The sequence below is a fragment of the Macaca thibetana genome, chromosome 10 (assembly GCF_024542745.1).
Source record: "Macaca thibetana thibetana isolate TM-01 chromosome 10, ASM2454274v1, whole genome shotgun sequence".
Lineage (NCBI taxonomy): Eukaryota > Metazoa > Chordata > Mammalia > Primates > Cercopithecidae > Macaca > Macaca thibetana.
The window spans coordinates 5991385-6018563 of NC_065587.1; the positions used below are offsets into that span (position 1 = coordinate 5991385).

At 49.9% G+C, this 27179-nt stretch overlaps 2 protein-coding genes across 4 annotated transcripts in view; one reads left to right on the forward strand and one right to left on the reverse strand.

Annotated features, from left to right (window-relative positions):
* ARHGAP8 (Rho GTPase activating protein 8) overlaps window positions 1-27179 on the reverse strand; it is a 95826-nt gene that overhangs the window by 22040 nt on the left and 46607 nt on the right. For all 3 annotated transcript variants that reach the window (XM_050805919.1, XM_050805918.1, XM_050805920.1), the window contains exons 5-7: window positions 23822-23908; window positions 15352-15450; window positions 12223-12333 (exon numbers count right to left, since the gene is read on the reverse strand). In XM_050805919.1, coding sequence (XP_050661876.1) covers window positions 12223-12333; window positions 15352-15450; window positions 23822-23908 — 297 coding nt within the window. The remainder of the gene's footprint in view (window positions 1-12222; window positions 12334-15351; window positions 15451-23821; window positions 23909-27179) is intronic.
* SULT4A1 (sulfotransferase family 4A member 1) overlaps window positions 1-27179 on the forward strand; it is a 996812-nt gene that overhangs the window by 10158 nt on the left and 959475 nt on the right. The window lies entirely within an intron of this gene.

A 27179-nucleotide genomic window follows, 5' to 3' on the forward strand; every position in this document is an offset into this window, starting at 1 on the left:
AAAAATACAAAAATTAGCCAGGTATGATGGCACGCACCTGTAGTCCCAGCTACTCAGGAGGCGGGGGCAGGAGAATTGCTTGAACCAGGGAGGTGGATGTTGCAGTGAGCTGAGATCGTGCCATTGCACTCCAACGTGGGTGACAGAGTGAGACTGTCTCAAAACAAACGAAAAAAAGAAAAAGAAGGAAGGAAGGAAGGAAAGAAAGAAAGAAAAGAAAGAAAAGGGAAGGGGGAGGGAGGAATGGCAACCTGAAATTACAGTGATAGCGGGGAGTGCTGAGCAGGCCTGCCTCAGTTGGGCACCCAGGCTTTTCCCAACCCTCTTAGATGGTCATGCATCTTTTTTTTTTTTTCTTTTGAGACGGAGTCTCGCTGTGTCTCCCAGGCTGGAGTGCAGTGGCGCGATCTCGGCTCACTGCCAGCTCCGCCTCCCGGGTTCGCGCCATTCTCCCGCCTCAGCCTCCGAGTAGCTGGAACTACAGGCACCCACCACCACGCCCGGCTAGTTTTTTGTATTTTTAGTAGAGACGGGTTTTCACCGTGTTAGCCAGGATGGTCTCGATCTCCTGACCTCGTGATCCACCCGCCTCGGCCTCCCAAAGTGCTGGGATTACAGGCGTGAGCCACCGCGCCCGGCCTCATTCATCTTCTAAATGTAACATCTCCCCTCCCAATATTTGAAATGGGATGAATGGCTGCAGCTTGCGTCACTGACCTGCAAAGTTCTCAGTCAGAGTCAGCCAGGGAGGTCCTGGATGCCCACGGAAACGGGCAGTGCATGTGAACGATCACAGTGACCACTGTGTACTGAGGACCTACTGTGCACCACATGCAATACTAAAGCCCACTCACTGCATCACTGTGCCCCCATTTTTATAGAGGACAAAACTGAGGCTCAGGAAAATTATCGTGTCTGGAGTCACACAGCCTAGGGTTGGCTACAGCCAGGGTTCAAATTAAAATCTGACTTCAAAGTCCTCATTATACCTGGGTTCAAAAGACAAGCAGTGTGGCACACACCCGTAATCCCAGCTACTCAGGAGGCTGAGGCAGGAACATTACTTGGCCCCAAGAGTTTGAAAGAGCCTCGGCAACATAGTGAGATCCTGTCTCCAAAAAAAAAAAGTACAGATCACAGTCTTGTATTTAGAGTTAGGATGTGGTACAAGGTGGAGGTGCTGTGAGGTGAAAGGTGGCAACAAGGCACTGGAATCCTGTAGTCTCACATGTGCAGGGCTGCCTCTCTTTGTAGGTAGATGGGGAAGGAGAAACTGCTTGGTATCCTTAGCGAGGTCAGTCCCCAAAACTAACGGGGTAGAGGTTCTGGCAAGTCAGGTTGGCACACATGGCTCAGAACCAGAGCCTATGGGAGGCCAGCGTCCCACCCTGGAGGCTGATCGCAAAGAGGACAGTGTCCTCTCCAGACAGCCACATGGTACAGGAGGCGGAAGAAGAGCATATCTCAAACACACAGGGAAAAAAAGACTAGAAAAACAGATACTTATCAGTTCTTTTCTAACAAAAGTGAGCCCTGGCTCAGTTAAAACCTTGGCTCTGGGAGATAAGCAAAAACTAAAAGGGCCACGTGGTCCTCCTTGATAATAAGATCACCATCAGATCATGTTTCTTCCAGTGGCAAAGAAGGAGTGTTAGAGTGGGGTGGAAGACAACACCCAAAAGTTGTATTCTCTGAAGAGTCTGCAAGTCCCCAATCCTTCTTTTTTTTTTGAGACTGAGTCTCACTCTGTTGCCACGCTGCAGTGCAGTGGTGCGATCTTGGCTCACTGCAACCTTCGCCTCCTGGGTTCAACTGATTCTCCTGCCTCAGTCTCTTGAGTAGCTGGGACTACAGGCGCCTGCCATCAAGCTCAGCTAATCTTTTTGTATTTTTAGTAGAGATGGGGTTTCACCATGTTGGCCAGGATAGTCTCAATCTCTTGACCTTGTGATCCGCCCGCCTCGGCCTCCCAAAGTGCTGGGACTACAGGCATGAGCCACTATGCCCGGCTCCACAATCCTTCTTTATTAGAACTAGATTGTTATAAATTAAGATATAAATTCTAATCCCTAAGGCAACAATTGAGAAAATACTTTAAATATATACATAGCAAAAGAAACAAAAAATTGAAACGGTATGCTAGAAAGTATGTATTTAACACAAAAGAAGGTATTAATGAAGACATAAAGGAACAAAAAAGACATAAGACATGTAGAAAACAAATAGCAAAATAGCAGATGTAACTTCTGCCTTATAAGTAATCACACTAAATATAAATGGATTAAATAATAAAGAAGGTGGAATGGGGAAAAACATGACCTAATTATATGCCGCCTGCAAGAGACACATTTTAGCTTCAAAGACACAAATAGGTTGAAAGTAAACCTATTTTCAACCTAGATACAAAGATACACCATGCAAACAGTAACTAAAAACAGCTGTAATGGCTATATTAATATCAGACAAAATAGACTTTAACACAAAAATTGTTACTAGTGGCAAGGAAGGACATTTTTATCATCATGCAAGGATTCATAAGAAAGTAAGAATCATAAAAATTTATGCACCTAACAATACAGCCCCTAAACATATGAAGCCAAAAGAGAGAGAATTGAAGGGAGAAATAAATAATTTTAAAATAATACTGGAGACTTCAATCCCCTGCTTTCAATAATAAATAGAACAACTAGGCAGAAATTGACAGAGAAATAGAAGACTGAAAAACACTAGAAACCAAGTAGACTTAACTGACATTTATAGAGCACTCCACCCAACAATAATAGAATGTACATTTTTCTGTGTCCATTGAATATTCTCCAGGCTAGACCATGTTATACCATATAACAAGCCTCCATAAATCTAAAGTTAAATCATACAAAGTAAGTTATCTAATTATAATAAAAGAAAACTGAAAATCAATACAGATATGTGAAAATTTAACAACAGACTCCTAGAAACCAATGAATCAAAGAAAAAAATTACAAGAGAAATTAGAAAATATTTTAAGATTAAAATGGTGGAAATAATACACTAACAGATACACCTATTGCAGGACTTAACGAGAGAAATTTATAGCCATAAACGCTTACATTGCAAAAAGAAAGATTTCAAAATAATAAACATTGCACCTTAAAAAACTGGAAAAAGAAAATGAACTAAATCTGACACAGGCAGAAGGAAGAAAGTAAAGATTAGAGTAGAAATAAATAGAAAATAGGAAAATAATAGAGAACATCATCAAAACCAAAAGTTGGCTCCTTGAAAAGATCAACAAATTGACAAGTTTTTAGCCAGACTGACCAAGAAAAAAAAGGGTGAAGATTCAAATTACTAAAATCAGGAATGAAAGAGGAAACATTACTAGTGACATTATACAAATAAAAGGATTATGAAGAAGTACTATAAACAATTACATGCCAACTAATTAGAAAACCTAGAGGAAACAAACAAATTCCTGGAAAGACACAAACTATCAAAATTGACTCAAGAAGAAATATAAAATATGAATAAATACAACAAGCAAAGAGGTTACATTAGTAATTTTAAAACTTCCCACAAAGTAAAGCCTAAGATCAGATAGCTTCAGTGGTGAATTCTGTCAAATGTTTAACAAATTAACTCTAATATAGTGCAAATTCTTCCAAAAAATAGAAAAGGAGGAAACACTTCCCAACTCATTCTAAGGCCAGTATCACCAAAACCAGACAAAGATATCGTAAGACAAGAAAATGACAAACTAATATTTCTTATAAATACAAAATCCTCAACAAAATACAAGCAAAGCAAATCCAGTAATACATGAAAAATATTATACACCATGAACACAAATTATTTATCCCAGGAATACAAGGTTTATTCAACATATAAAAATCAATCAATATAATATACCATATCAATAATATAAAGGACAAAAGCCATGTGATTATCTCAACGGTGATGAAAAGCATTTGACAAAACCTAACACCTTTACATGAACAAACAAACAAACCACTCAACAAACTAGAAACAGAAATGATGTTCCCAGCCTGGGCAACATAATGAGACCCTGTCTCTACAAAACAAATGTAAAAATTAACCAGGTATGGTGGTATATACCTATAGTACCAGCTACTTGGGAAACTGAGACAGGAGGATCACTGCAGCCCAGGAGTTTGAGGTTACACTGATCTATATAATTGCACCACTGCACTCCAGCCTAGGCCACAGAGGGAGACTCTATCTCAAAATAAACAAACAAATAAATACAAACTTAAAAAAAAAAAAAAAAAGAAAGAAAAGAAAAAAGTTCTCTCTTTTTTTTTTTGAGGCAGAGTCTCGCTCTGTCTCCCAGGCTGGAGTGTAGTGGCGCCATCTCTGCTCACTGCAAGCTCCGCCCCCTGGGTTCATACCATTCTCCTGCCTCAGCCTCCCGAGTAACTGGGACTACAGGTGCCCGCCACCACACCTGGCTAATTTTTTGTATTTTTTAGTAGAGACGGGGTTTCACCGTGCTAGCCAGGATGGTCTCGATCTCCTGACCTCGTGATCCGCCCACCTCAGCCTCCCAAAGTTCTGGGATTACAGGCTTGAGCCACTGCGCCCAGTCAAAAAGATGTTTCTTAACCTGATAAAGGGCATCTATGAAAAGCACACAGCTAACATTATACTTAGTAGTGAAGGACTGTTGATTCTTTTGTTGTTGTTGTTGTTTTTTAATAGACACAGAGTCTTGCTATGTTGCCCATGCTAGTCTTGAGCTCATGGCCTCAAGCAATCCTTCCACCTCAGTCTCCCAAATAGCTGGGATTATAGGTACATGCTGCTCAGCCCAGCTTAACTGCTGATTCTTAAGATCAGGAATAAGACAAGGATGTCTGCTGTCATCATTTTTATTCAACAATGTATTGGAGGTTACAGTCAGGCATAATTAGGCAATAAAAGGCATTAGGTTGAAAAGGAAGAAAGCCATCTCTATTTGCAGATGACATGATCCTGGATATAGAAAATTCTAAAAAATCCACACACAAAAAAATATTAGAACTAATAAACAAGTTCAGTAGGGTTGCAGGACACAAGATCAATATATTTTAAAAATGTATTTCTAGAAACTAGCAATCAGTAACAAAAAGATAGATTAAAAATTACATTGATGGCCAGGTGCAGTGGCTCACGTCTGTAATCCCAGCATTTTGGGAGGCCGATGCAGGCAGATCACCAGAGGTCAGGAGTTTGAGACCAGCCTGGCCAAGATGGTGAAACCCCATCTCTACTAAAAATACAAAATTAGCTGGGTGTGGTGGCTACAGGTGACTACACCTGTAGTTCCAGCTACTGGGGAGGCTTAGGCAGGAGAATCACTTGAACCCAGGAGGCAGAGGTTGTAGTGAGCCAAGATCGCACCACTGCACTCCAGCCTAGGCAACAATGCAAGACTCTGTCTCAAAAAAAAAAAAAAAAAAAAAAAAAAAAATTTACATTGACAATAGCATCACAAATCAAAAAAAAAAAAAATTTAACAAAAAAGTTCAAAAAACTGGTACAGTGAAAACTATAAAATGCCATTGAAAAAAAGTTAAAAGACCTAAATAAATAGAAAGACATCCCATGTTCATGGATTGGAAGACTACTATTAAGATGGCAATACCCTCAAAATTGGTCTACACTCACAGCACAAGCCCTATTGAAATCCCAGCTGCCTTTTACAGAAATGAACAAGCTGATACTAAAATGAATACAGAAAGTAAAGAGATACAGAATAGCCAAAACAATCTTGGAAAAAAAGTTGGAGGGCTCACAATTCCCAATTTCAAAACTTACTACAAAGCTACAGTAATCAAGATTGTGTGGTGCTGGCATAAAGATAAACATACAGACCAACAGACAAGAATTAGAGTGCCCAGAAATAAACTCTCATGTTTACTGGTTTTTGACAAGGTACCAAGACAAGTGAATGGGGAAAAGAAAAGTATTTTCTTTTCTTTTTTTGGAGATGGAGTTTTGCTCTTGTCACCCAGGCTGGAGTACAATGGCACAATCTCGGCTCACTGCAACCTCCGCCTCCCAGATTCAAGTGATTCTCCTGTCTCAGCCCCACGAGTAGCTGGGATTACAGGAGCCCGCCACCACGCCCAGCAAATTTTTTTGTATTATTAGTAGAGACATCAGTTTCACCATGTTGGTCAGGCTGGTCTCGAACTCCTGACCTCAAGTGATCGACCCGCCTCAGCCTACCAAAGTGCTGGGATTACATACAGGCATGAGCCACCCTGCCTGGCCAGGAAAAGTCTTTTCAAAAAATGGTGCTGTAACAACATGCAAAGAAGCAAATCAGACCTCACGTCACAACATATAGAAAAATCTACTCAAAACGTTATCAAAGACCCAAATCTAACAGCTAAATGGTAAAACTCTTGGAAGAAAACATAGGCATGAATTGTCATGGCCTTGGATTTGGCAATGATTTCTTAGATAAAACACCAAAAGCACAAGTGACAAAAGAAAAAAATAGATAAACTGGACTTCATCAAAATGTAACTTTTATGCTTCAGAAGATACCATCAAAAGATGTAGAGACAACACATAGGATGGAAGAAAACACTGGCAAACCATACATCTGATAAGGGCCTAGGATCTAGCATATATCAACAAATCTTTACAACAATGAAAAGACAGTTCAAACAAAAAATAGGCAAAGGATCTAGTGAATATACATTTCTCCAAAGAAGGTAAACAAAGGGCTGATAAGCACATGAAAAGATGCTTAACAGTATTAGGCATCAGTGAAATGTGAAACAAAGCTATAATGAACTACACTTGACATCTACTAGGATGGCTATGATGAAAAATAAAAAACAGGCCAGGCTCGGTGGCTCATACCTGTAATCCCAGCATTTTGGGAGACCAAGATGGGTGGATTACCTGAAGTCAGGAGTTCGAGACCAGCCTGGCCAACATGGTGAAACCTCGTCTCTATTAAAAATAGAAAAAAATTCGCTGGGCGTGGTGGCACATGCCTGTAGTCCCATATCCTTGGGAGCGTGAGACAGGAGAATCGCTTGAATGCAGGACGTGGAGGTTGCAGTGAGCCAAGATCATGTCATTGCACTCCAGCCTGGGTGACAGAGCAAGACTTTGTCTCAAAAAACAAAAAACAAACCAAAAAAATTAGCTGGGTATGGTGGCAGGTACCTGCAATCCCAGCTACTCAGGAGGCTGAGGCAGGAGAATCATCTGAACTGGAAGGCAGAGGTTGCAGTGAGCCAGATTGCGCCACTGCACTCCAGCCTGGGCAATGGAGCAAGACTCCACCTTAAAAAAAACAAAACAGGCCGGGCGCGGTGGCTCAAGCCTGTAATCCCAGCACTTTGGGAGGCCGAGACGGGCGGATCACGAGGTCAGGAGATCGAGACCATCCTGGCTAACACAGTGAAACCCCGTCTCTACCAAAAATACAAAAACTTAGCCGGACGAGGTGGCAGGCGCCTGTAGTCCCAGCTACTCGGGAGGCTGAGGCAGGAGAATGGCGTGAACCCGGGAGGCGGAGCTTGCAGTGAGCTGAGATCAGGCCACTGCACTCCAGCCTGGGTGACAGAGCGAGACTCCGTCTCAAACAAAACAAAACAAAACAAAACAAAACAAAAAAACAGTAACGGCCAGGTGCAGTGGCTCATGCTTGTAATCCCAGCATTTTGGGAAGCTGAGGAGGGTGGATCACCTGAGGTCACGAGTTTGCCACCAGCCTCGCCAACGTGGCAAAACCCTGTCTCTACTAAAAATACAAAACTTAGCTGGGCGTGGTAGCGTGCACCTGTAGTCCCAGTTACTCAGGAGGCTGAGACAGGAGAATCGCTTGAACCCGGGAGGCAGAGTTTGCAGTGAGCAGAGATCACACCGCTGCACTCCAGCCTGGGCAACAGAGGGAGATTCCCTCTCAAAAAAAAAAAAAAAAAAAGATTAAAAAGAAAAAAGAAAAAAAATGCCAGAGCTCAGCCATGACCTGCTCCACCCAGGCCTAAGGACACCTCAAGCTCTGCCCTGTACCCACCTCCCCCAGCTGCCCACACAGGCCTCAGGTTTCCATTTTTCCTCTTCAGGGATGGCAAGCAAAGACCTCTTGAATCTTTGACTTCCCTTTAATGTATTAACTTAATTAGCTCATTCTAAGGTGATAGCTTTCTGCTGTATGCTTTTGAACTTAACTCGGCAAATTAACATTTGTGAATAGGATTCAGTTATGAATTTTAATGACTTTCATTCATTCACAGTCCAAACAAATTACATATCTAGTGCTTCCTTTAAAATGTTTATTGCCATTTTATTATAATCATTGGCAATGAAACCACATATTAATTTAAAGAGGCAACTGCATGGATTCTCGCTCCAAGCGGCACGCGCAGTGTGGCCCATTGTCCCGAAAGCAGCTAAGGACCGGACTTTTACAGTTACAACTGGCCCTGGAGAGGGATGGACTATGACAAGGTGACAGTTAAAGCCAACGGCCCTGCATTAGTACACTCTGAAAGGCACCTGCTCAGAATGCAGCGTATCTCTTGGTGGCCTTCTAGGAGTTGAGGCCTACAGCCATGGCTAACCATTTTCCCACACTTCACTCACGTAGATGGCTTTCGAAGTCTGTGAGCTGTGCTTGTTTTTTCTTTCTTTCTTTCTTTTTTTTTTTAAGGGGGAGTCTCTCTCTGTCTCCCGGGCTGGAGTGCAATGGCAAAGTCTCGGCTCACTGCAACCTCTGCCTCCCGGGTTCAAGCAATTCTCCTGCCTTAGCCTCCCGAGTAGCTGGGATTATAGGCGTGCGGCACCAAGCCCGGCAAATTTTTTTTTTTTTTTTTTTTTTGTATTTTTAGTAGAGACGGAGTTTCACCATACTGGCCAGGCTGGTCTTGAACTCCTGACCTCAGGTGATCCACCCGCCTCGGCCTCCCAAAGTGTTGGGATTACAGGTGTGAGCCACCATACCTGGCCTTTGTTTTTCCTTTTTAAAGTTTTGTTAGATGATAAGAAGAGAGAAGTGACTCTGAACAATAAAATAAGAGATGAGAAAGGCGTGGCTGGAGTCTCCCAGCTAAGGACCCACCCCTAGGCCCCTGTGTGTCAGAGCACATGGAAGCAGTATCAGCCCAGCAGAGCCCCAGTAATGGGCTGGAGGCACAGGGCTTCAGGAACATGGGGAAAGCGGTCATCTGATGGCTGGAAAATCCTGGCTTGGGCCAGGTGTGGTGGCTCACACCTGTAATCCCAGTAGAAGGCCAAGGCAGGTGGATCACTTGAGGTCAGGAGTTCGAGACCAGCCTGGCCAACATGGTGAATCCCCGCTTGTACTAAAAATACAAAAAAATTAGCTGGGTGTGGTGGCATGTGCCTATAGTCCCAGCTAATCAGGAGGCTGAGGCAGGAGAATTGCTTAAATCCGGAAAGCAGAGGTTGCAGGGAGCCAAGATCCTGCCACTGCACTCCAGCCTAGGCAACAGAGTGAGACTCCATCTCAAAAAAAAAAAAAAAAAAAAAAAAAAAAAAAAGTCTCAAAAAAAACCAAAATTCTGGTCTGCTGGCTCAGCCTGCTCAAGGGCTGAGTTCTCACCAGCACCTCCAGGAGGAGCCTGAGGTCACTGCAGGTGCCTGCCCAGCCCAGCATTCCTGGGCGGCCCCTAAGGGGTGATGGGAGCTGAAGAGCTGTTCATACCCGCACATTCTCACAATGTCTGAAAAAGGAAAAGGAAGTACTATTTGGTAGTAAACTATGTGTTCCAGATATATTTGGGGTGAACATTCTATTTCAACATATATTCTCTTGCTCATTTACTGGCACAGTGCTTACAAAATGTCTAAGTGGCAACCCTTTGTGTGTGTGCCTAGTTGGGGAAGGCGAGGGTGAAACAGAGCTGTACTGTGCAGTACAACTGTCAAAAGTCACTTGCGACAGTTCTAATTGAAATCAGTTAAAATGAAATACAATTAGAAATTCAGCGTCTGCACCAGCCGCACCAAGCACTGGCTACCATACCGGGCCGAGCAGACCAGGTCCATCCTGACAGAGTTCCATCAGACAGTGCTGGTCTAGGGGTCCACGCTGGGGCACCAATGGTCCTCTTTAGTGTTGAGATGCCCACCCAGCTTCACATTTGCACTCTAGGCCCAGCCCTCTCCTGGGCTCAAGCACCCTAGAAGCAACCTTTGCTGGTTCTGGAAATAAGATTTAGACACACTTCCCTCCCCCTAGACTCACAACTACCCACCACTCACTACCACCTGCTTTATTTTCATGTGGCCCCAGTAACCAATTACCGTCAACTCAGTGGCTTAAAACAACACAAATGGGCCAGGCGAGGTGGCTCACACCTGTAATCCTGGCACTTTGGGAGGCCAAGGCAGGTGGATCACCTGAGGTCACGAGTTCAAGACCAGCCTGGCCAACATGGTGAAACCCTATCTCTATTAAAAATACAAAAATTAGCCAGGCGTGGCAGTGGACACCTATAATCCCAGCTACTTGGGAGGCTGAGGCAGGAGAATTGCTTGAACCCGGGGAGCAGAGGTTGCCGTGAGCTGAGGTCACACCACTGCACTCCAGCCTGGGGGACAGAGCGAGACTCCGTCTCAAAAAAAAAAAAAAAAAAAAAAGCAAAACGAACAAACAAAACACCCAAATGTATTATCTCATATCCTGGAGGTGTCAGGAGTCAAAAAGGGGTTGACCCGACTGTGTTCCACCTGGAGGCTCCGGGGAGAATCCGTTCCTTGCCTTTTTCAGTTTCTAGAGGTGCCTGAGTACCCTTGGCTTCTGGCCCCGCACCTCTCTGGCCTCTGCTTCTGCTGCCACATCTCCTCTGACTCTGACCCTCCTGCCTCTCTCTTGTAAAGATGCTGGCGATTGTTTTGGGCCCACCAGAGAACCCAGAATAACCCCCCATCCCAAGATCCTTCACTTAATCATTTCTGCAAAGCCCCTTTTGCCACGTAAGGTGACCTAATCACAGGTTCTGGGAATGAGGGTATGAACTTCATTGGGGTCCATGACTCTGCCTCCCTCCCTATCCTCCCTGAACTCCACCACTCTCGGCCAAGAAAGAAACAGGCAAGTCTCCAGGGCCGAATCCACTCCCCTCTAACCCCAGGAATGCCCTTGCCCACATGGCTCAGAAAGGGCGGGTGACCGATGCATCTCCTCCCCTGGCCCAGATGCCACCCAGAGCCTCCTCAGTTCTCAAAACCTTTCAAAATGTTTCAAAATCTACCCTGGGTGGCCAGGTGCAGTGGCTCACGCCTGTAATCCTGGCACTTTGGGAGGCTAAGGTGAGTGGATCGCTTGAGGTCACGAGTTCAAGACCAGCCAGGCAACATGACCACTCTCTCTCTCTACTAAAAATACAAAAAAAAATAGCCAGATGTGGTGGCAGGTGCCTGTAACCCCAGCTACTCAGGAGGCTAAGGCAGGAGAATAGCTTGAACCCAAGAGGCGGAGGTTGCGGTGAGCTGAGATGGAGCTACTGTACTCCAGCCTGAGAGGCAGAGCAAGACTCCGCTCCTGCCAGCCCAAAAAAGGACTGTATACCAGAAATAAGGAAACAAGCTGAGAGAAGAAGTGAGTTTGAGGTCATGCGGCTGATAAAGGGTATTAGGGAGGACAGGTTACGCTGCAGTAACAATGACCCCTAAATCTCAGTGGCTGAGTCCAGCACAAGCCTATCTTCTCTATGCCTGTGTCCAGCCTGTTAGCAGGGTGCACGGTGATGCGGGGATCAGGGATGCAGAGTGACCAGGCACCGTCTCTGCCTCACCCAGGCCTGTACGTGACCATGAGAGGCAGCTGCCCACTGGCTCCGGAAGCTTCTTCTGAGCACGACACGCCCCACATCCACACCTAAGCACATTCTGTGACCACGCCCTCCTTGAAGGTGGTGGGAAGTATATGCCCAGAGGGCAGCAGTGACAGAAGCTGGGGTGGGAACCCCAGAGACCCCATCTGCTACCCACTGCCGGTCCCCCCACCAGGCACAAAGCAGCGAGCACGCCCCCCCGCCCCCACCAGGCACAGAGCAGCGAGCACACAATCCCCCACCAGGCACCAAGCATCGAGCCGCAGCCTCAGTGAGGAGCTCAGGCTTTATCTTTCCTGCAGGGTTAAGCTTGGCTGCTGGAGACAAGTCTGGGGAAAATGTCTCTGGACTCTGAAACGCCCCACAGCTCCCAGGGTCCAGGGCATAGGAGCAAGCACATCCCTGGCTCACTTACTATTGCAGACTGACGCCAAACTGCTGGGTGGGCAGCGGGGGCCGCGGGGGCGGCGTCTTGGTGGGAGGCGGCATCCGGCCCTCGTGCAGGCTCTGGAGCTTCTCATCGTACCTGCAGACACAACAGAGGCCGGGCTCTCACCTGGCAGGGGCAGCTGGCATCCATGGAGGTGCTGGGTGGAGCTGGCTACCCCACAAACACCTGCAGGACACCTGGGCATCCCCTCCCTCGGGGCACACACACCATGCTGCCAGCTCACACACATTCACATTCACGCGGTCACAATCCCCCACTGCTGTCGCCTATTCTTGCAACAGGCAGTAGCCCAGTCCCCAGCAAGTGTCCATTCTCTCCTGCGACCCCTGGCCAGCGGGCCTACCCTGGCCGGCAGAGTGGCCTCACCCGCTTGCCATGCGGCCAGCCCCGAGGTGGGCGTGACCACCCTCAGCTCTCCTGAGTGTCTGAAATTAAGACAAACGCTGGCTTGTAATGCTAAAGGGGACTTGTCCCTTTTGTTAATTACTTTGTCCCCAGTGTCTGGAAAGGGCTTGCTGCCTAGTAGATGCTCAATTAAAATATTTGTTGAATGAATGAAGAAAGCCATGAACAGCTGGACTCTGAAGAGGATGGATAAATTCTGAAGGAAGCTTAATGTTAAAGCCTTCCAGTAAAAAGAACCTCTGTGCTGGGCGCGGTGGCTCATGCCTGTAATCCCGCACTTTGGGAGGCCAAGGCAGGCGTTTCACTTGAGGTTAGGAGTTCAAGACCAGACTGGACAACATGATGAAACCCCGGTCTCTACCAAAATTACAAAAATTAGCTGGGCATGGTTGTGCACGCCTGTTATCCTAGCTACTTGGGAGGCTGAGGCAGGAGAATCACTTGAACCCAGGAGGTGCAGGTTGCAGTGAGCCAAGATCGTGCCATTGCAGCCTGGGCGACAGAGCAAGACTCTACCTCAAAAAAGAAAAGAAAAGAGCCTCTGTGCAGCAGGTAACAGTCCTCCCTTAACACAGTCCTCCCTTAACACAGGCCTCCCTTAACACAGGCCTCCCTTAACACAGGCAAATACATATTGAGGCCCTACTATGTGCCGGGCACTGTGCATACAGCAGTAACCTGACCACAGGATGGGGGGAGAACATGATCATTAGTCAGCAGTTCGGGAGCAAGGCAGTCAGTGACACAAGATGGTGCAGGCACACGTCGCAGAGGCACCCGGCACGCAGGAAAGGTCTGCAGAGAAGGCGGCACACTGGACTGAGCCTGGCCAGCCAAGCAGGTGTGAGCCGCTGCCACGTGCGGTTGGGTTGTCCTTTGTGAGTTAATCACAGCGCTCTGTGTCCCGAGTGGCTCCCCAGAGGTCTTTGTCCCTCATGAGGGGCCTACCATGAAAGGGTTATTTTGTGTACTTTACAGATTGGGAAACTGAGGCTTGTCAAGGTCTGGGGACTTGCCTCAGGTCACAAGCTGGGACGCCAGCCAGGATTCAGGACCCCAAGGCCCTGCCCTGCTGCTTTGCCAGTGGGTCTCAGCCTCCGGTCCTCGCAGCACCCACCAGGAAGTATGTGGGGGTGGAAAAAATCCAGACTTAGCCCCCAAGTCTAGTAGATGCTCAATTAAAAGCATCAGGATTGGACGTGTCCTCTGGGGTTCTGCTGCACGGCTATGGAACAGGGGTACCGGCTCCCTATAGAGTAAGTTCAGGAGCTCCCAATGTCCAAGCCCACACACCTCTCCCAAACCTCGTCCCCTCTGACTCACAGGACCCTGCAGCACCCTCAGTGTTGCCAGCCACCTGCACATTCCAGAGGCCCTAGATTGCACCCAGTAGCCATTGAGAAGCCGGAGCTGGGTGTTTCAGATGCCGTCCATCTCATCCCCAAATTGCTCTCCCACGCGGGAGGATGTGAAGCTTTGTCACCAGATCAAATCACTTCCACCACAGAGCTGCTAAAAATACATCTTCTGAGCCGTGTCCATGGACTCCCCCGGGTCACTCTAGTGAGGTCTGGGAGTGGAGTCTTGCCAGGGCCCACGGCAGACCAAGGATTCCCATCATCCTCCCATGGCCTCTGGGTCCAGTTCACTCTCCTCTGCTCGGCACCAAGGACTCCCAGCCCAAGGTGACCTCCAGCTTCACGTTCACCAACTTCTGCTTGATCACTTGGGACTTCTTGCTGCCTCCAGATCTCCCAATATTTCACCCACATGTTTGCAGGAGGGCTTCCTGGCCTCTTGATCTAGCCAACTGTCCCTGTGAAACTCACTTTAAGAGCCACCTCCTCCTGGAGGTCTTCCTGGATTACCCCCACATATCAGTCCCCTTCCCAGCTGGGTTCAGTGCCTCCTCTGGCCCCTGTCATCACTGATTTGTGGCCCTCACTAGCCTGAGCGTGTCATGAGAGCAGGGACCACACTCTCTAAACACCTCTATATCCCAGCACGTGCCACATGACTTGGCATCTGGAGAGAAGTTAGTATCTCCATTGCCCTTGCAAAGCTACCAGTCTCACCTGCATGCACTTTGGCAAGAGCCTACTCCTTTAAAGGAGCCCCTCAGAGAGGGAGACAGGGGCAGAGGGAACCCAGGCTGGGGGTCCAGAGACCCAGGCTGGATCTGCACACCCTGTACTGGCTGCATGGCACGCACCTTCCTGGGCAGCCTCTATTCATCCGGGCCTACGTTTAAGCCTCGTAGCAGACACACCAATCAAGCTTTCATCATCCAGCAGACAGGTCGTTTTCTAGAGCGTCTGCGACATCCCTGAGAACATTTCATTCTGTACACAGCGTTATCCACACGCCTGGGAAATTCCCCCAATTTTCTGCTCAAAAGCAAAAACGGTAAACACCAAGGCAACAAACGGCCAGTGCCCGGCTAGGGCTTTTTTTAAAATCAGTTCTGCAGCGGTGGGCGAGGTAAGCAGCCCGTCCTGCACACAACCTTTGCAATCTCATTTCTCTGAGTCAGCAGCTGCAGATCTTTGTTGACGCCGCAGATTTCTGAGCCAAAGCTAGCCAAGCACACATTTGGAAACAAAGCCTTAAACATTCATGGATCGAACCAAGCCCTTTGGAAGCACGAAGAGGTACTGATGTGGCTTCTGGGGTCTAACCGGCACTCACCGCAGAACTTCGGGAGGGATTATCAGCTGGTCGTATTTAAGGTGTTCATGGAGCTCGCTCAGGTAGTTGAAATAGGTGACTTTTTTCCCAAACTTGTGACTAAGAAAGCAGAAGCAAGAGAATAAAGAAACCATTAGGCGCCAGCAGAGAGGCCAAGGGTTGCAAGGAGGGAGGGGGGGCTGGCGGCAGACCAACGCAGGCATTTTTCTTTTTTTTTTGAGACAGAGTCTCGCTTAGTCGCCCAGGCTGGAGTGCAGTGGCGCGATCTCGGCTCACTGCAAGCTCCGCCTCCCGGGTTCACGCCATTCTCCTGCCTCAGCCTCCCGAGTAGCTGGGACTATAGGCGCCCGCCGCCTCGCCCGGCTAATTTTTTGCATTTTTAGTAGAGACGGGGTTTCACAGTGTTAGCCAGGATGGTCTCGATCTCCTGACCTTGTAATCCGCCCGCCTCGGCCTCCCAAAGTGCTGGGATTACAGGCGTGAGCCACCGCGCCCGGCGGCATTTTTCATATTAAGAAAATGTAAACTCTGACACGACTTAAAACCCGAACAAGCAGCGCACGCCGGGAGATATTTTGCTTTCACGAGATCTCCAATGCACCAAACACTCTGGAGTGGCTCATCTGCATAAAAATAAATATCTGCCTCCAATTTACATCTGCCCTGAATTTGCATAGATATAGGAGATAGCGCGGAAGTGCCAAGAAGCGCTCTTGGGGGATGCAGGTTAGGCAGGGGACACTAAGGCACTGGCACAGACAACCTCTGAGGTTGACACCTGCCCCAGGGCAGCCTCAGCTGCTGGTGGTTTTGGGGTCAGGATGGCTTCACATTTGGCCACCTCTTCTAAGGACGAGGATAAATGAGGTTCTCCAGCTTTGTCTCCAGGACAGTCTCTGGGACCCCAGGGAGTAGCGCAGCCAGAAGGCCAGACATGCCCTGGCCTGGTGCAGCAACTCCGTTTCCTCCCTCCCCTTGTGCCCCAGGGCAATTCACTCCCTCTCAGTGCCTGTATCTGAAAGTGGGGGGTTCCTTCTCCTAAGTGAGGGCGGAAGACAATGCAAGGCTATTTGCACTTCTAGTCCGCTGCCTGATGTCTGGTGGACATGCTTGCTGCAACGACTGCTATTAGTAACAAGGCTCAGCATGAATTGCAAAGTGGGGATCACTAACAGATGTGAGCATGCCTTTATACAGAAGCCTGTAATCCTCCCCTTCTTTATGACAGTCTGTTTGGTTTTTGTCATACATATATGAGTTTTATTTTGTAGGACAGTATTATTTCCTTATTGTATATGTTTAAGATATACAACTTCCCCCCCCCCCGCCCCGAGATGGAGTCTCGCTCTGTCACACAAGCTGGAGTGCAGTGTTGTGATTTCGGCTCACTGCAGCCTCTGACTCCTGGGTTCAAGTGATTCTCCTGCCTCAGCCTCCCGAGTAGCTGGGATTACAGGTGCACACCACCACTCCTAATTTTTGTATTTTTAGTAGACACAGGGTTTCTCCATGTTGGCCAGGCTGATCTTGAACTCCTGACCTCATAATCTGGCCAGTTCGGCCTCCCAAAGTGCTGGGATTACAGGCATGAGCCACCGTGCCCAGCCAGGATATACAACTATTAATGTGGGTAAAGAATTATACTGTTACTGGAAAAGGAAAGTTATGTATTCGGCCAAACCGAAGATATTTTATGTTATTTTATGACAATTTGAAAGTCTTAAAAAAAGTATTCATGTATTTTCTTTTTTTTTTTTTTTTTTTTTTTTTGAGACGGAGTCTGACGCTGTTGCCCAGGCTGGAGTGCAGTGGCGCGATCTCGGCTCACTGCAAGCTCCGCCTCCTGGGTTCACGCCATTCTCCTGCCTCAGCCTCCTGAGTAGCTGGGACTACAGGTGCCCGCCACCGCGCCCGGCTAATTTTTTGTATTTTTAGTAGAGACGGGGTTTCACTGTGGTCTCGATCTCCTGACCTTGTGATCCGCCCGCCTCGGCCTCCCAAAGTGCTGGGATTACAGGCTTGAGCCACCGTGCCCGGCCCATGTATTTTCAATGTCATTTTGTGAAATCAAAATAATTCAAGTTACCATTGCAAAAATAAAAAATACGGAGATCATCACAGGTAGGAGGATCCAAAGGGACAGCGCCAGCCCAACGCTCAGCCCAACGCTCAGCCCAGTGCCAGCGCCAGGTTCCCAAAGGAGCCCCAGGGAGGCCGAGCTGTGTGTATTGGCTCCCCCTAGTGGACGAGAAAGAATCGGACCTGGGGGCCGGGGGAGTGGGGTGGGGACTGCCAGGTAGGAGGCCAGGGAACCCGGGCTGACGGCTGGGGCTCCAGAATAGTCACCAAAGTGCAGTGTGCCCCTCACACCAAAGACAAGGGGAGGGAGGAAAGCGGGGCCTGCTTTAGTCCTCGCACCCCAGCCCCCCGGGGGAAGGGGCTGGTGGGACCCCTGCGGGAGTGTCCTCACCACCTGCCCATTTAGACTCCACAGGACTCGGGGACAGTCTGGTCTCTGCCGGAAGGCTGCCAGAGGCTCTTCCCGGGGCTGTAAAGTGCTGTCAGTGTCCTGTGTGATGGGCGGAAGGAACCCACTAAGGGCCGAGGGAGCCTTGCCCCTCTGCAGTAACCATTCTCAGGGACAGAGGTGCCCGCTTCAGAGCTGCAGGGAGGCCTCCCCTGCCCAGCCCCTCACCTTCCTCTCTGCAGCCTCCCTGACCCCTCCTGCAGGCCAGGCTCTGCCGAACATGGACTCGGGGGCAGGCGCAGCCAGAGGCCTACCACTTGCCTCTCCCTCTCGGGAAAGGGCCCACAGGCCAGCTCAGCCAGGGACTCCCAACACGGCGGGCGGCAGTCACTGCGGTTCTGGTTAGAGCCGCAGCCACAGGCACCACCTGCGGGGGTGTGAGTCGGGAGGTCTGGGCCAGACCCAGGGCTCTTTTGTGTGTGGGCGTTTGAGAGCCTCAGAGGTCTTCTACTTCCTTCATTTACGAATGAAGACTCGGGGAACAGAGAGATTATGTGGCTGCCCAAGACCTCACAGGCAATGGGCAGCGGAGCCCAGTCTGGGCTCCAGAGTCCCAGCCCAGCTCCTGTGGTCCTCTCCTGGCAGCTGCTTATGTCCAGGCACAAAGCAGGATGAGGGGCAGAGTCACACAGGCTCGGGTTGGATCCCAGCCCACGCCCCTCCTCGTGGTGCGACCTTGGGTGTAACCTCTCTGAGAATCAACCTCTTCTTCTTTGAAACGGGGAAAATGTGGCTGACTTCACAGTACTATTTTGCGGTGCCTGGCACATAAGATGCATAAGATATTGGAATCAATACAAAAGGGTAGTGTAAAAAGATTTTTTTCCCTTTTTTTGAGGAGGAGTTTCACTCTTGTTGTTGTACTCCAGCCCAAGCTGGAGTACAATGGCGCGATCTCAGCTCACTGCCACCTCCGTCTCCTGGGTTCAAGCAATTCTCCTGGCTCAGCCTCCTGAGTAGCTGGGATTACAGGTGCCCGCCACCACGCACCACTAATTTTTGTGTTTTTTATAGAGACGGGGTTTCGCCATATTGGCCAGGTCGGTCTCGAACTCCTGACCTCAGGTAATCTGCCCACCTCAGCCTCCCAAAGTGCTGGGATTAAGGGGTGAGCCACTGCTCCCAGCCAGCTTAAAAACATTTTAAAACAGGGCCAGGTGAGGTGGCTCATGCCTATAATCCCAGCACTTTGGGAGGCCAAGACTGAAGGATTGCTTGAGCTAAGGAATTCAAAATGAGCCTGGGTAACATGGCAAAACCCTGTCTCTACTAAAAATACAAAATTTAGCTGGGCATAGTGGCATGCCTGTAGACCCAGCTACTTGGAAGGCTGAGGTGGGACGATCACCTGAGTCCAGCAGTTCAAGGCTACAGTGAGCCGTGATGGCACCACTGCACTCCAACCTGGGCAACAGACTGAGACCCTGTCTCAAAGCAATGAAACTAAACAAAACGACGACAACAAACAAAAAACACAGTACTAGCAACTAACACTGAGTCTTTGCTAGTGCCTGGCAGGCCCTATTCTAAACAGTCAACATGGCTTACTCCTATAATCCCAGCACTTTGAGAGGCTGAGAAATGAGGCCAGGAGTTCCAGTCCAGACTGGGCAACATAGCAAGACCCTGTCTCAACAAAAAAATTGTTTTAGACTAGCTGGGCATAGTGGTGCGCACCTGTAATCCTGGCTATGTGAGAGGCTGAGGTAGGAGGACCACCTGAGCCCAGGAGGTTAAGGCTGCAGTGAGCCATGATTGCTCCACTGCACTCCAACCTGGATGATGGAGCAACACCCTATGAAAAAAAGAAAGAGAGATAAAAGGAAGGAAGGAAGGAAGAAAAATAAAATAAACACTCTATATGTATTGAGTCAGCGAATTATTGTGACAATGGAATGACTTAAGTAGCCTTGTCAGCCACATGGGGAAACTGAGGCAGAGAGGGGTTGCCTTTCTTGTTGAGGGTAATGGACGGCAAGGGTCAGAGCAGTCGAGCCCAGGTAGTCTGATGCCATCACCATCATGCCGTCCAGGCTGCCACGTGGAAAACAAGAGGAGAAGGTGAACTTTTTTTTTTTTTGAGACAGAGTCTCGCTCTTGTTGCCCAGGCTGGAGTGCAATGGTGCAGTCTCAGCTCACCACAACCTCTGCCTCCCGGATTCAAGTGATTCTCCTGCCTCAGCCTCCCAGGTAGGTGAGATTACAGGCATGCACCACCACATCCGGCTGAAGTTTAGATTTTTAGTAGAGATGGGGTTTCACCATGTTGGTCAGGCTTGCCATGAATTCCCGACCTCAAGTGATCCGCCCATCTCAGCCTCCCAAAGTGCTGGGATTACAGGTGCCCGGCCAAGCAGGTGAATTTTTTTTCCAAGAACCTTAGAGGTTTCCAGAGCTCCAAGTGCAACAAAGTCGGACTCTGTCACCCAGGCTGGAGTGCAGTGGCGCTATCTCAGTTCACTGCAATCTCTGCCTCTTGAACTCAAGCAATCCTCCCACCCACCTCAGCCTCCTGAGTAGCTGGGACTAAGGTGCGCGCCACCACGCCTGGCTGATTTTTGTCTGTTTTGTAGAGGCGAGGTTCCACCATGTTATCCAGGCCGGTCTTGAACTCCTGGGCTCAAGTGATCCACCTGCCTTGGCCTCCCAAAGTGTTGGGATTACAGGCGTGAGTCACCATGCCTTGCCCTCTAAGGATTTTTCTTTTTTCTTTTTCGAGACGGAATTTAGCTCTTGTTGCCCAGGCTGGAGTGCAATGGCGTGATCGTGGCTCACTGCAACCTCTGCCTCCAGAGTTCAAGTGATTCTCCTGCCTCAGCTTCCCGAGTAGCTGGGATTACAGGTGCCCAACACCATGCCCGGCTAATTTTTTGTATTTTTAGTAGAGACGGGGTTTTGCCATGTTGGCCAGGCTCGTCTTGAACTCCTTACCTCAGGTGATCCGCCTGCCTCAGCCTCCCAAAGTGTTGAGATTACAGGCGTGAGCCACCGCGCCCGGCCCCTCTAAGGACTTTTCTAAGGTAAATGACGGGACTAGCTTTTTTGCCATGTCAAATATGTCACATGTCACATAGGGCACAAGGGTGCTGGGCCTGGTTAAACACAAACAAAACCTCACCTTCCGATAGGGAAATGTGTGCGGCACAGGCCACTAGGTGAGAAAAACTGTCAGGAAATTCTAGTGACACGAAAGGAGCTCTTTGGCCACAAAAATCTCTCCGTAGATTAAGCAGGAGCTGACTCAAGCCTGCTGCTCTGCCAGTTCTCCCAGTGGGTCTCGGGGCCACACGATTCAGTCCCTGGAATGACAGCTTTGGTAGCTGATAAGAAAAGGCCAGGCGCAATGGCTCACACCTGTAATCCCAGCACTTTGGGAGGCGGCGGGTAGATCACCTGAGGTCAGGAGCTTGAGACCAGCCTGGCCAACATGGTGAAACCCAGTCTCTGCTAAAAATACAAAAATTAGCCGGGCATGGGGCAGGTGCCTGTAATCCCAGCTACTTGGGAGGCTGAGGCAGGAGAATCGCTTGAACCCGGGAGGAGAAGGTTGCAGTGAGCAAAGATCGCACCACTGCACTCCAGTCTGGGGGACAAGAGCAAGACTTTGTCTCAAAAAAAAAAAAAGCACTTTGGGAGGCCGAGACAGGTGGATCACGAGGTCAGGAGATCGAGACTATCCTGGCTAACACAGTGAAACCCCGTCTCTACTAAAAAATAAAAAAATAAAAAAAAACTAGCCGGGCGCGGTGGCGGGCGCCTGCAGTTCCAGCTACTCGGGAGGCTGAGGCAGGAGAATAGCGTAAACCCAGGAGGCGGAGCTTGCAGTGAGCTGAGATCTGGCCACTGCACCCCAGCCTGGGTGACAGAGCCAGACTGTCTCAAAAAAAAAAAAAAAAGAAAGAAAGAAAGAAAAGAAAGGCTCCAAGCTGCCTGAAAGGGCAGTTCTCTCTCTTTTTTTTTTTTCCTGCAGCCTTGAAATCCTGGGCTCAAGCAATCCTCCTGCTTCAGCCTCCCATGTAGCTGGGACCACAGGCGCATGCTACCACATCTGGCGAATTTTTAAATTTTTTATAGAGGTGGGGCTCACCTTCTTGCCCAGGTCAAACTCCTGGGCTCAAGTGAGCCTCTTGCCTTGGCCCCCCAAAGTGCTTGATTACTGGCATGAGCCACTGTGTCTGGCTGCAGAGTAGCTCTCGATGTGCCCCAAGGACCAGTGCTTGCCAATATTCCTCTGAGTGCCAGTCACAGTAAGAGACAAAGGGACACCGGGACAAGGGTGGGACGGGGCAGCGTAGCCCTTGGGGCGGCAGCTGGCTGGTGGGGAGACAGGCAGGTGCCTGAGAGCCCGAGCTGTCCATGCTCCTGGGGGGCCAAGATGCTTCCCAGGGATGGATGGGAAATGGGAAGGAGACAGAGTGTGGACTCTGAGGTCCCAGCTGGCATTCCAGCTCTGTCCGAGTGCTCCCTGTACACGGAGTGTCACACCCACTTGCACGATGTCTGTGGGGCGTGAGGAAGAGACCTGTATCAGCAGCAGCCTCAGAGCCACGTGGGTGGGCTCCAATAGGTGGAAGGGGCTGAGTGGGGAGATGGCAAAGGTCTGTGAGATTCGAACCTCTGGGGAAGAATGACGACCCCTCCAGGGATGTGCCTCCTGTGCCCAAAGGCTTCTTCCCAGGGAGGCCCTCCAGGAGTCCTCCCGCCCCCTCACAGAGGCAATCACCTCACCCGAGTATCCTGACGCATCTGGTGCACACCGGGGCCCTCCTGCTCTGACCCCTCCCTCGCCTGCAGAACTCACCCAGGCAGGGCCAGAGCCACCGCTCAAGAGCGACATCTGTCAGTCTCCTCCCCATCCCACCCCTGTCATGTGGCTCCGTGCACACAGTTTGTGCCTGATGCATACAGCCCAAACAGAAGAAAATACGGGACGCCCAAGCGACCCAGGCAGAGACCCCCAGGCCTCACCAGCCCCTTGAGCTCCTGCTTCCCAATACTGAGGCAGAAATCCTTCAACAGGAACAAGCCTAAATACGGAAGAAGCTGACTGAAGTCGCCACATTTCCGGGCTGTGGCTGCCTCTCTTTAGGCCACTTATTTGGGTTGCTATGCAATAAAAGCTTAACTCAGCAGGCTTGGGGTGTCCAAGCCCTGCCCATTCCAAAGAGAAGCCTGGCCATGGGCGACCTGCTCCTGGGTGGAAACCTCTCGGCCCCTGGAGGAGTCAGCCTGGTCACGTCTTTGCACACTGGAGGCCTTGGGCCAACACCACAGAGTTTGTGCCAAAAATGTGATTGAGGGTGGGGGCCCTGGGCTGTATTCATCTCATCTCAGGAGGAGCTGGAGACCGAGTGACTGAGGTCAGCCAGGTGGATACTCCGTACCTACATGACTGACCTGCAACAAAAACGCTGGGCACCAAGGCTCGGTGAGCTTCCCTGGCCAGCCATGCTCCCTCCTCCTCCACACGTTCTTGCTGGGAGAGTGGAGCACTGTCTGTATGAAACCGCCTGGAGAGAACAGCTGGGAGCTTGCACTTGGACCTCCTGGACTCAGCCCTGTGTGCCTTTTACCTTTGCTGACTTAAATCTGTGCCCTGTCTCTGTAACAGACTACACCAGTGAAGATAACGGCTTTCCCGAGATCTGTGAGTCCCTCTGGAAATGCATGGAACCCAAGGGTGGTCGCACAGTGTGGGGGCACAGGTCAAGGCAGGGGGCTAAACACCAAGGGCAAACCCCACAGGTGTCAAAGGCCAGCCACTCCTGTCCATGACCTGGGCCGGCCTTGTGACCCCCCGCAGACCCCCAAGCGGGTGGGGAGCCCCAGATCCACAGGCACCCTGGAGACGGGCCCTCCGTGGCACGTGGATAGGGAAGGCCGTCCCACGGACACTGAGGGACCTCCAACCCCAGCGGGGTCCTCTCCCACAGTCCCGCACACCTGATGAGCGGCTTGAAGATGTTCCACAGGACCTTGATGAAGCTGGTGGGGTGCACCACGTAGAGGGCCTTCAAGTTCTTCTTGTATCTGAGGAGGGAAACAGGAGATGACTTCAGACTGCCAGGCTCCGAGAAACACCCCACGCCCAATAGCCCAAAAAAAGCTGCCTCCACTGTGAGTCTCAGAATGTTACTTCTCTCAACGGGATCAATTTAAGGACATCAAACAAAGAATGAAATAAACTCAGGGAGATCGAGACTATCCTGGCTAACATGGTGAAACCCCGTCTCTACTAAAAAAATATAAAAAACTAGCCGGGCGTGGTGGCGGGCGCCTGTAGTCTCAGCTACTTGGGAGGCTGAGGCGGGAGAATGGCGTGAACCCGGGAGGCGGAGCTTGCAATGAGCCGAGATCACGCCACTGCACTCCAGCCTGGGAGACACAGCGAGACTCCGTCTCAAAAAAAAAAAAAAAAAAAAAAGAAATAAACTCAGGGAAAAATCAGGACCCCTCACCCACTGCCCCCGCCAGGCATGCCTGCAGCCCTTTACAGTTCGCAGAGGCACACGTGCAGGTCGGAGCCCTGTTTATAGGCACTCACTCACACCAGGGTGGGGTGGGGGTCTGAAGCACAACCCGGGGGCAATCTGGCAACAGCTCTCAGAATTAAAACCGCACAGAGACTCTCGGCCAACACCTCCCCTGCCGGGAGCTGACCCGGACCAGAAGGAGCTCGCCATGTTGGTTATGATGGCAAAAAAACCCGGCAATAACCTAAACGTCAGCCGGCCAGAGGCTGGTTCAGTGCAACAGCCGCCCACACAATGGAACACCAGGTGAGCTTCCCTCTCTCCCTCTTCCCAGTCCCAACACTTCCTTCTTGAATATTTCAGCCCAAAACCATCAGGTTGGGCAAGAAAGGTACCTCTAGCGACGGGGAACTCACCACCCCTGGAGACACTCCACTTTTGGGTAGTTTAATGTCTAGAGTGTCCCTCCTTTTTGCTTCTACTGAGCCAAGATCTGTAACGTTAACCCTAACCCCCACCCCTATCCACCCTCCTGGGGAGTAGGAGAGTCACACAGAACAAGTCCACCTCTTTCATCTGATGACTTGAAGGCCACGGCTGTCACGTTCCTCTCTTCCCTGCCTAGTCCCCTTTGGCCAAGGTTAAATGATCGCCTATTGGAAGTCACTGCTTCAAGTCTCCCCACCTGCGTGGATCCGCTTATCAACGCCCTTCAATGTGAGAGCCCTGACAGCCTCCCCAGGCTGCGGCAAGGCCGGCCTCCTTCCCCGGGCTGGTGCTTTGTCACTGTTCACGTCACTGCTGCCAACACAGATTCCAACTCGCCAGCAAGATTTCATACATCGACCACCGGCACATCTTACCTGGATGTTAAGGAATTCTGCTGCTGTCTCTCAAGCAGGAATGACCCATTCCTGACGTGCGAACCGGCAGCCCCCTCAAGAAAGGGAAGGGAAACCACCTGGGCTGATTTCGGGTTTGTTTCTCTGAGCTGATTTCTGGCAACTGAGAAGTGGGGAAGGCACCTCAAGGAATCTGGGGTGCATCTTCGATTGTCACTTGGGGAAGTGCAGAGGGCAAAACCTTCAGCTGCTTTAGCTCAAGACAGGGCTACTGTGCACATCCTGCTGTGTCAGCCTGAGCCTCCTGAAAGGGCTGCTTTAAACACATCACTCACCTCTCCTCAAGCACCTGCCATGGCTCCCTGCTGCCTCTTAAACACAGTCCAGCATCCTCTGTGCCCCTCCCTCCTTTGCTGCCTTCCTCCAAGGCTCCCCACCCTACAGTCCAGCCCCCCACCAACTGAACCAAAGTCCACCCTGCTCTTTCTTGCACCTGGCCATACCTCGTACCAGAAACAAAATCCAGTGATTGCCACTTCGTGACACCCTGCCCACCACTCCACGGGCAGCTCAAAGGCTGCCTCCTCCATGCAGCCTTCCTGATTACGCTGGCTGGAACCTTGGTAACTTCCTGCCAGTACCACTTCACTCCTCCATCCTCCCATCTAATGCTTATTAAAAGCCTGCTAGCCGGACACACTGGCTCACGCCTGTAATCCCAGCACTTTGGGAGGCCCAGGCAGGTGGATCACGAGGTCAGGAATTCAAGACCAGCCTGGCCAACATAGTGAAACCCCGTCTCTACTAAAAATACAAAAATTAGCCGGGCATGGTGGCTCACGCTTGTAGTCCCAACTACCCGGGAGGCTGAGGCAGGAGAATCACTTGAACCTGGGAGGCAGAGGTTGTGGTGAGCCGAGATCTCGCCACTGTACTCCAGCCTGGGCAACTGAATGAGACTCTGTCTCAAAAAAAAAAAAAAAAAAAAAAAAAAAAAAAAAAAGCCTGCCATATGCAGACCCTTTCCCACCTGCAAGGGATGCAGAGACAGGTCAGGGGTCACAGCCTAGTGAAGGAGGCAGACCCATTCACAAACCCCTAAGTGTTAGGATTGGTGCCTGCTCAGGGACACTGAGGCTGCAGGGGAGGGGCTATTGATTCTCCCAGGACAACCCAGGAAGGCTTCCTGGAGGAGGACATGAGCTGGGGCTAGGCCATACTCCAGCTTATACAGGTGCCCAGTAAATGACTACAAAATGCAGCAACAATTCTTTGCCTAAGACATGGGACAGGGAACCAAGAAGTCCCTCTAAAGGTCCTATTGATAATGGCAGCAGGACCCAAAAGGCAATTGGAGGAAGGACTTCTGGGACAATCAGGTGCTGCCTCCCACTGTCCCATTGACTCAGGTATCTGTCAAGCAGATTTCTGTTACAGGTTTGAAAGGACTTCGAAGAAGGAAAACCCAGAGGAATCTAGGATATCCATATCAATACCCACCGCCGCAGTCTACGAGCCACATATATTGCAAAGTTGATTGCTAGGCAGGACGTCCCTCAGGAAAAGTCCACTGACTCCAGGCCATGGCCGAGTGGTGAGTAGCATGGGGTGGGAGAGGGAGGCAGGGGCCTGGGGTGGGGTCCTGCCCTACCACACCCAAGCTGAGTGACCACAGGTAAGTCACTTGCTCTCTGGGGCCTGTGTGCCCATCTGTAAAATGGAACTGCCCATCCTACCAATAGTAGGCATCGGAATGCCCCTTGCAGGCCGTAAAGGGCTGTGCAGGCAGGAAGGGGGGTTAGTGAAGAAACAGTCACGCAGTTGGTTTCTTTGGACCAACTCACTGGAATTCACTGGACCAGGGATGGGCGAAAGGGCACGCAGGACGAACCCAGCCTGCTTCCTGCTTCAGTACAGCCTGCAAGCTAAAAACGGCTTTTTGTGTTTTTAAGTGGTTGAAAAAGAAACAGAAGATATCATGACACG